Below are 9,217 nucleotides of genomic sequence, written 5' to 3'. Positions count from 1 at the left end.
AGTAATAAATGTTATTTGCAGTTAACAATTTTCTTTTTTCTTTATTACAATATTTATGGCAAGACTAGGTATATTCCGTGTCATTACAACTCTTTAACTTTTTAAAAAATAATACATTTTATGCGTTTTAATCGATACAATAATGCCAATGTTTGAATATTCGTTAATTCATACCATTAGGTAGTTATCTTATTTAAATCGTGACTATACGTTACGTGCTTTTAAATTAATGATGTAATTATGGGTCCCGCTCATGCTTCTTTGTCTAATTGATTACGGCTATTTTGTTTCAAATACTAATTCAAAGAATTTGATGTTTATATTGTTCTGACTTCTGAACGTATAGACAATAGAACATCGGTTTAGTTTTATCAAGGTTGCAATGGGGTTTAAAAGTTTCATCAATAGAGCGGTGTAGGTACATTTACAAATGAAAGCGAGGGTGGTAACTGGTACGAATCTTTAGGAATAAGTAATAATTTATTCTATAGATTGTTTAATAAATATAACAGAGTATATAGTAAGTACGTATTTGTTTCAAATATACTTTTCTTTTTTATTTCACTAAATACTAGCTGTACAAGCGACTTTATTTACGTGACAATAACTTTCTCATGAGTAAAGTGTAAAGTCCAAATACAATACCAGAATTTTTTATAACTCTATTACTTACTAGTAAACAATTCTAACATGACAAAAATGTGCCCAAAATGGATACATTTTCAAACTTCATATTTTTAAGAAATGTTCTTTTACTTCGACTTCGGACCGCCTCAATAAATGGGCTATCTAACACTGAAAGAATTATTCAAATCGGACCTGTTATGAGTAGTTTCTGAGATTAGTGCGTTCATACAAACAAACTCTTCAGCTCTATATATATATATATATATATATATATATATATATATATATATATATATATATATATATATATATATATTCATATATATATATATATATATATATATATATGAATATATTTTAGGGTAGTCTAGCCGTCCGTCTTGGCTTCTCGTATCATGTAGGTACATAAAGAAAGGTGAAAGAAAATTTTGAAATCGGTACATTAGCGCATACAAACATACTCTTAAGCTTCATATTATTAGTGTAGATCAGTATATACTTACAGTAATGGCTATTTTGTATGACGTATAGTTTATGGTAGGAAGTAGGCACTTACTATCTGTTGATAGTTGTCATTATTTTCGATATTTATTACGTCATTTATGTCGCGCTATCGTGTTTATTACAATATCACAATAAACAGATATATCTGCAGTTCTTTGCATGACGTAAAATACATTAATACTAATTAGTAATTTATGCAGTATTAAACGTTACTAATAGTGCGTACTTGTTGCGTTGTGATTTGTGCAACGTTTATTGAAGGAAGGATGTCGCTTTCTAACAAAATTGATTGCTTTGTATTAATTCCGCGAATAAAGACCTACTTCCAATTGAGTATACTCGTAAATTTTTGTTTTGATTGATCGTTCTTCAGAGTCTACTAACTATATTATTTGTCATTGTTGTGTAAATTTCTAAAATTCGTGAAATTAGTGCGGTCAAACAAACAAACTCTGCAGATTACAATATATAAAAAAATCAATAATTTCTAGTGTATATACCAATACCTGAATTTGTCTCGTACATTCATAGTAGATATAATATTACAACTAGTAACAAAAGCATAAGTAGGTACTTGATCTTATTTAAAATATATCTTGACGCAATTTTACGTGAAAGATATCGGCTTGACCTCTGTAGGCAACAATAACAATTATTTTATTGTTGATAGAATAGAAACTGTTTACAAAATAACTTGTTTACGTGACGTATAATTCAAAATAATAATTTTATACAGGTCGTAGATGTAATTCATAAAATGTTAAAGGCAATGATTGCGATTAGCCGAGTTTATTAATAAATGGTGGTGAATAGTAATAAATTATAGATTATGTAAAGGTTGTAATTTTAAATGACACTATTGTATGAGTATGGAAGTACAATGATTTTAGAAATCAATTTTTAATATTAAAATTGGTCAGCGCCACACGAAATAGCGGACATTTACTGAACTAAAAAGCTATTATCGATTTAAAGCCTTGACCGATATAGAACAAATCACAGAAAACTTTAAAACGTTATACGATTAAAATTAGAATTTTGTTGTTACAACCATTATATTTTTATTATTATTCTATTCATTGCTAGAAATAGTTAGGTAGTTTCTGAATTTTTTATAATACATATTGTGCAAAGGGTAATTTTAGAAAGTACTGATCCGATTTTGAAAATAATTTTACTAATAAACAGTTACATTTTTCAAACTATAAGGATATTTCATTATATCCAAGTGTACTACAATATTATATAGGTTATATATATAGGTAAAAATATGCGGATAATACGATTATTTGCTCGTTATCTTTTGTAAAGTAAATAATTTCTTTAAACCCTCTAGTGTGATTAGCAGGTAACTATCGCTAAAACTTGAACCTATAAATACACATTTCGCGCCGATTGTCGCATTGGTTACATACTCTAACGATACGCACCGAATAGTTTTTTAGCCTTATAGCTAAAAAATTAGAAGGAACCTTAATTTGTATCGGTGACTGGTCATGGAAACTAGACCTAGGCATTTCTAATGTTATAAATTAATCAATGCGTAAGCATAAAAAATTAAAAAAAAAAATTTATTTTATAAATCGCGTTAGGTAGCGCCATCTATAAAAAAATTTACTAAGCGACCTACCCATAATAAGGCTATTATATTGGGTGTATAAACAAATTAATATTTGTGTAATTTCTAGATGTTTTTAGATGGTATGAATTTAAATAGAACCAGTAAGTATTTTGGATGGATTTCAATCCATTTATTAATTACGCAATTTCAATGAATTTGTTCTTATAAAGCACTTGGTAGTTGCATCAATATTAAAATTGAATTAACTGATACAAACAACTATCCTGAATTCTATTCCTTAATAGTTAGAATGCAAAAAATAACCATAATAAAAAAAAAGGGAGGAGAATGTATCTCCACAGAAAAAAAATTAAATCGATCCTGCAGGTATCTGAAAAATAATTACCAAACAGAAGAAATTGAAGTTTTAGACCATACATGAACTTTGAGAAACCAAAATAAAAGACCAAATCTTAATAATATTATATTATTAATGCGCGTGGTGGGCGTGTGCGGCCGCCTTCCTCATTTGTACCAGCACGTTGCTGAGCTCTTCACGCTTCCTCTTGGCGCGGATGTGTGTGCCGAGACGTCTCTTCAAGAATTTCAGAGCACGCTTGTCTTTTGACACCTAGAAAAGAAAATGATGATGAGACATTTATTAGTTGGCAACCTCTAAAAACTACTTCATCAGTGAAACTTTATTTGCTCTCAGCATGCACTTTCTCCCATCCCAATAAAATCATAAACAAAGAATAAAATCTTCGGCTAAAAAATGTTACAACTGTAAAATATAGAAAACAAATCATCAATCTCGTCCAGCTCTGTCGGTACACAGAGCATCCAGCACACATACAAATGCATTAATGTATTTTGATCAGACATAAGAATACATATTATACTATAATCTAATTCATCTAACCAAATTTCTATTGATTGTGCAAAAAAATATAATGCTATTGAATATGGTTACTTGAAATATAATTTCACAAAAAGCACGCTTTTTAATCATAAAAATACATGTTTATCTTTGTGATATTTTCCTAATAAAATTCTAAATTTCAAGACACTGCAAAATTTACATAGTATATAATATATTTGAAGCATATCATATAGGTGTTACCTGCAGTCTTTTGCATGGTACCTGGGTACATAAAAATAGGCTATGTGCTATTCTAGACTATAGTCTATCTCGGTATCAAATTTCATATAAGCTGTTCTGGAGAAAGAGTAACAAACATCCTTACATCCATCCATACTTACACTTTTGCATTTAAATTATTAATTTAAGACTTTCTTGCATGAAACACCCTTTTTGCACATAAACCTCCCTTAATTAATGACTGGTTTATAAATTTAGAGGGCAAACTACTTGGAGTGCCATATCATTAATGTACTAACAGGCTTTACTGCTAGTTTATATACTCTATCAAGCATGAAGTCACTAAGCTAACTACAAATTCATAATTGATAACAACACATTTCCTGATCAGGTCTTAGTTGCATCAGTTAATTATGTCCACCTTTATGTGATGCATTATGAATATAATTTTCATTATTTTAAATTTTTAAGTTCTTTCAGGATTCAGTACACAAATGGTTCACAAGCATGAACACATCAAATAAATTTCATTAAAATCTTTTAAAATAGAGCTTTTTATAAATGATATCATGTTATTCTCCTGAATGCTTTCATTCTACTGTATTTGGGTGCTTATTGAGTAACAATAAACCCTTTTCGTAGAATTAAATCATAATAAACTAATGCAAAATACAACAAACCTTGAGCAACTCCATTACTCTCTTTTCATAAGGAGCATGGCCGACTACTTCGCGTACCAAATCCCTCACAAATTTGGAGTGCTTGGTTTGAAGCTGAAATAGAGAAAAAAATTAATATTTGAATTTGTCTAAGTTCGGATATAGCATAAACTATAGAATTATTACAATGGACATTGTATTAGGTTAAGATAGTGTTTTTGTCACATACTATATCCATCGATTGATACATTATAATTTACAGACTATTATAGTTAAATAAAAAGTTAGTAAATAAGCTAGGATCTATAGTTGTAAGCCAACTGGTACCGGCTTAAATTACGGTTAAATTGTAAAAATTTAACTTTCTAAATAAATAGTTTATAAACAATAACATCAAAAAGTACTTACGCCCTTAAGCCTGGCGGGTCTGATTCTGATTGCTTTGTCTGTGATACCCTTTTTCCCTGCGGAAATCTTTGTTGTTTTGTGGCCTTTACGAAGACCTACCGCGATCTCGAACCTCGGAGCCATGCTGAAATAAACAGGCACAGGTTGAACTTGGCGATTAAATACTTAACGACACTTAACACTAGTATTATTTCAACGCTGAATGCACTTCATTTAACACAAAATATTAAAAGATCTTATTGATAAAAATAAATTAAATTTGCGAAAACGTACTTGACTCAATGACAGTTTTCACGAAAAGAAATACTCGAAACTGACACTTGACATTTGACAAACTTGATGTTAATTGTCTTTGGTTTAGGGAATTGCAACTAAGGAAAAAGAAAAAAAAAGAAGTCTGTTTTAGTTTAGTATAGTGGTTTGGAGTAAATTTAGATAACGTCCAGTCGTATGACATAGTAGATTTACTTATTGCAAATTACCTTACCCCCTTTTTGATCTTAAGCTTAAACACGCAAACCAAATATCGAAATAGATATTATCAATGTAAATTTCTCTCCAAATCCATTACAAAACTTTTTCCTTGGTTCCTACTACCTAGGTAAATACAATAAAAACACTAAAATACTAGAATTATTACGCAAAGAAATGATAAAAAAAGAAAATCATTATCCACAGCTGACACTTGACAGTTGACAGTGTTAGAAAAACTAACCTTAAAAAATAAACAACATTGGACGACGAATTCGGAGTTGTTTACAAGACTAATTTATTAAGGCTAACTTCAACATACATTATTATTTCCTTTTAAATTCAACGTGGCATATGTTCAATTTTTACATATTATTGTTTCTAGTGTGAGAAATACTAAAAAAAATATAACCTCTGATTCAACGCGTTCATTTATGTCTAGCTTGAATTATGGAGGTCGGAGCTGTAAAACAAGCGTTCAATAATGAGGTGTATATCTTTTGTTTTATCTTATTCTAATATTTCCCGTATAATTTTCCTAACATATTGCAGGTGTTACTATCATAACCCTCCTTAATTTTACAGGTTATCCACTTAAAGAAAAGCTTAAATCAAGCTAAAATCCATACTATACATAAACTAACTAGGAAAGCAAAGACTTTTAACGAGAAAAAAGGTCCAGATAAAGTGAAGGAAAAGTTGAAACGGAAAGCAGAGTCAGCTGTGAACGAAGTCTTGATTATTAAGGTATTATAAACTATCTAGAATATCAAATGGACATCACTGTGCATGGGCTTAGTCAGCTTTAAGTGTAAGACATTTATAAAGTGACTAGTGGGCCTGTCTCATTACTTATTTATTATTATTTAGCCTATACTGTTCCACTACTCTATAAGAGACTGGGTTACTATGGTTTCATGTATGCATATTTAGTTGTTTCATTTAGTTGAACTTTCCCCAAAACTAAAGTCTGACCATCCCAATATTCTCAAATATATAATAAAAGTGAACTAAACTGAACTAAACTTTTTTCATTCAAAATTTATTTTAGAAATAGTAGTCATTTTGCATTTGGTAATTTTGTATAGGAATCACTTCTACTATTACAAATAAACATAAAATAAATATAAATAGAATAGCTTTCTTTTACAAATAAACATATACCAGAACATATACCAGAATATCTTTCTTTTATAACCTTTGACTTGTAATTTGCTGACTTGTAAGCTGGTTAAATATTTTAATAATCCATTTGTTGTGATTAAGATTTGATTGGAATGTTCTTTCTTATGGCTGGAAAATTGTAATAAAGTTATACAGATTTTTTTTTTATCAAAAGTAGATTGGAGATAAACAATGGAACATATTGTGTTGAATATGGTACAGATTTGTATAAGAACATATTGTTATTTTTCAGAAAATCAAACCTCGTGATGTTGCTAGATTCATAGTCACACACAAAGGTAATCTTACTGATTACATAAATAAACCAGATGTTGACCAGAACAAGGCATGCGCAAGGCTACTCCTTCATAAAGCATTGCAAGACAAATATAAAACTATAAAAGATAGATTCGGTAACATATCTATCAATGATTTACTAATGTCAAGGCATGAACGCAGAAAGCTCAAGAAAGAAATGAGGGACAAACAAAAAGAGAAGAAAAAAGGTAAAGGTAAAACAGATAATAAAGGTCAAAATGATAAAGATGCTGAAATGGTTGAGAAAGATGTTGTCAATGATGACAAAGACAATGTAAGAATATCAGATGATGAAAATGACTCTAGTGATATGTCAGATGACTCAGAGAATGAAGAAATTTATGATAATGCTGTTAGTGATGCAAAAGAATCAAACAATGAATTAAATTTAGATAACGAAGATGTTGCTAATGATATAGACAGTGACCATGATGATGACAGTGTTAATAATAATGATAATGATGATGATGATGATGATGAAGAAGTTGGGAAGTTCGTAAGAGCTACTCCAATAAAGGAAAGCAGTGATACAAAACCCATACATGAGGTATGTAAGCCAAATATTCTAAAAATGGACAATAAAAAGCGAGATAAGAGGAAAGACAATAAAAATAAAAATATCAATGAGAAGATTTTAAAACGAAACTTTAACAAGAAGGAAGATGAAAGTATAAAAGTTGTTAAAGTTGTTGACCCTTTCTTTAAAACATCAAGTGGTGATAATTACATGTCCCTAGCTGAGCCTAGGGCTCCGGATGAAGTTAAAGAAGTACATAAGCAAGGTAATAGGCAATATCGGAGAGCTGTTATGTTTGGACATGTAGCTAAAAGTAAACCTAGAAATTACGATCAAGACAGTAGAGAAAATAATCAGTTTAAAAAAGCATACAATAAAAGTGCAAGTTCATATGATAACAATGGCGATAGATTCAATAAAAATAATAATTTCAAATCATTTCATAATAATGATAGGAAAAACAAATTCAATGACAGTCAGTCAAAGGATAAATTTGATGAAAAACCAGAAAAGTTGCATCCTTCATGGGAGGCTAAGAAGAAACTGTCATCCGTTTTGCCATTTCAAGGTAAAAAAATTGTTTTTGATGATAGTTGAAGGATTAAATACTATTTTGAAAATCTGAAGACGTTTTATTTACAAACATCTCTACTGTAAATGTAGCATCTAAGAATCCTAATACAAGTTATGTTTTAATCAAAGTAAATTGTCTATTTAATAAGTTATACATTTATACCAGTGTTGATACATATGCATGATGATGCAATTTATAACAGCTAAATAAATATAATTAATAATTAATCCTACTTCCTACTAATATTATAAATGCGAAAGTTCGTAAGGATGTGTATGTGTGTTTGTTGCTCTTTCACGCAAAAACTACTGATCCGATTGCAATGAAATTTAGTATGTAGATAGCTGAATAACTGGAGTAACATATAGGCAAACGTGTAAACGCGGGGCGCAGCTAGTAATGTTATATTTGGATATAACAATACATGTTATTAATTTAGAAATACAATCATCTTATGCATTCAACTGCAGTAAATGGTAAAACTGTGTTAGGACGATTCAAAAATACTTATAGAAGTCTCATTGAATAAGTAATAATAAAATAAAAGTTTGAATTTCAACTTACTTGTAACTTGCAGCAATAATATTTAATAACCAAATATCGTTGAGTGTGTATTCTATATCTATTACGACCATTAAATATTGATTCTTATGAGTACTAGCTGATTCGATAAACGTTCTGCCTATATCAGATTATCCGAGCATTCCGAATGCACAAAAATTTTAATAAAAATCGGTCCAGTCGTTTCGGAGTGAGTAACCAAACGCCGCGACATGACAATTTTCTATGTTATGTACGAAGACGCTATTTATTGTATCAAAGTATAAAATATGGCTGTAATAAGTAGCAGTTATATAATGCAGTAGTTAAAGTATTAAAAAATTACTAAGTACATGTACACTAATGATTATTATTATTATTATAAAAAATTATTGGACATAGATATAACAGAAATAAGTTGATTCCACTCTCTTAAAGGATTTGTCGGGCTTTTGCGTTCCCTCTGAACTGCCAAATCTAACTGCCATATCCTTCATTTTTACTGGTTTTTATTTAGACAACTCTCGAAGTTCGTTACGACAAGTTAGTTGTCATTGTTGGATGAAATAACTTACAACAGCAATTTATTTTAAGAAAGTATCCATGATTGACCCAGTATATAAGTGTATAATCTATGTGATTGACCATCGCTTATTTATCAATAGATGTCACTAATTTACCAACTGGCGATAAAATAACATATTGTACCCATCTATACATATTTTTACTTTTAGATAAAATATATATTTTTAATATGAGTGTTAAATAACAC

At 29.7% G+C, this 9,217-nt stretch overlaps 2 protein-coding genes across 2 annotated transcripts; one reads left to right on the top strand and one right to left on the bottom strand.

Annotated features, from left to right (window-relative positions):
- Positions 1–3,163: 3,163 nt before the first annotated feature.
- Positions 3,164–5,217, bottom strand: LOC119839680 (60S ribosomal protein L36). Its single transcript, XM_038366094.1, has 4 exons — positions 5,135–5,217; positions 4,862–4,985; positions 4,475–4,567; positions 3,164–3,323 (listed from the first exon to the last, which is right to left on the bottom strand). The coding sequence occupies exons 2-4, from the start codon at positions 4,982–4,984 to the stop codon at positions 3,183–3,185; spliced, it is 357 nt and encodes a 118-aa protein (XP_038222022.1). The 5' UTR covers position 4,985; positions 5,135–5,217; the 3' UTR covers positions 3,164–3,182.
- A 330-nt stretch (positions 5,218–5,547) lies between these two features.
- On the top strand, positions 5,548–7,949 carry LOC119839721 (glutamic acid-rich protein-like). The gene is made up of 3 exons (XM_038366154.1): positions 5,548–5,821; positions 5,918–6,079; positions 6,750–7,949. The coding sequence occupies exons 1-3, from the start codon at positions 5,783–5,785 to the stop codon at positions 7,926–7,928; spliced, it is 1,380 nt and encodes a 459-aa protein (XP_038222082.1). The 5' UTR covers positions 5,548–5,782; the 3' UTR covers positions 7,929–7,949.
- The last annotated feature ends 1,268 nt before the right edge of the window (positions 7,950–9,217 follow it).

Source organism: Zerene cesonia, chromosome 4, assembly GCF_012273895.1.
Source record: "Zerene cesonia ecotype Mississippi chromosome 4, Zerene_cesonia_1.1, whole genome shotgun sequence".
NCBI classification, from domain to species: domain Eukaryota; kingdom Metazoa; phylum Arthropoda; class Insecta; order Lepidoptera; family Pieridae; genus Zerene; species Zerene cesonia.
This window is presented reverse-complemented; position numbering and strand designations above follow the sequence as displayed.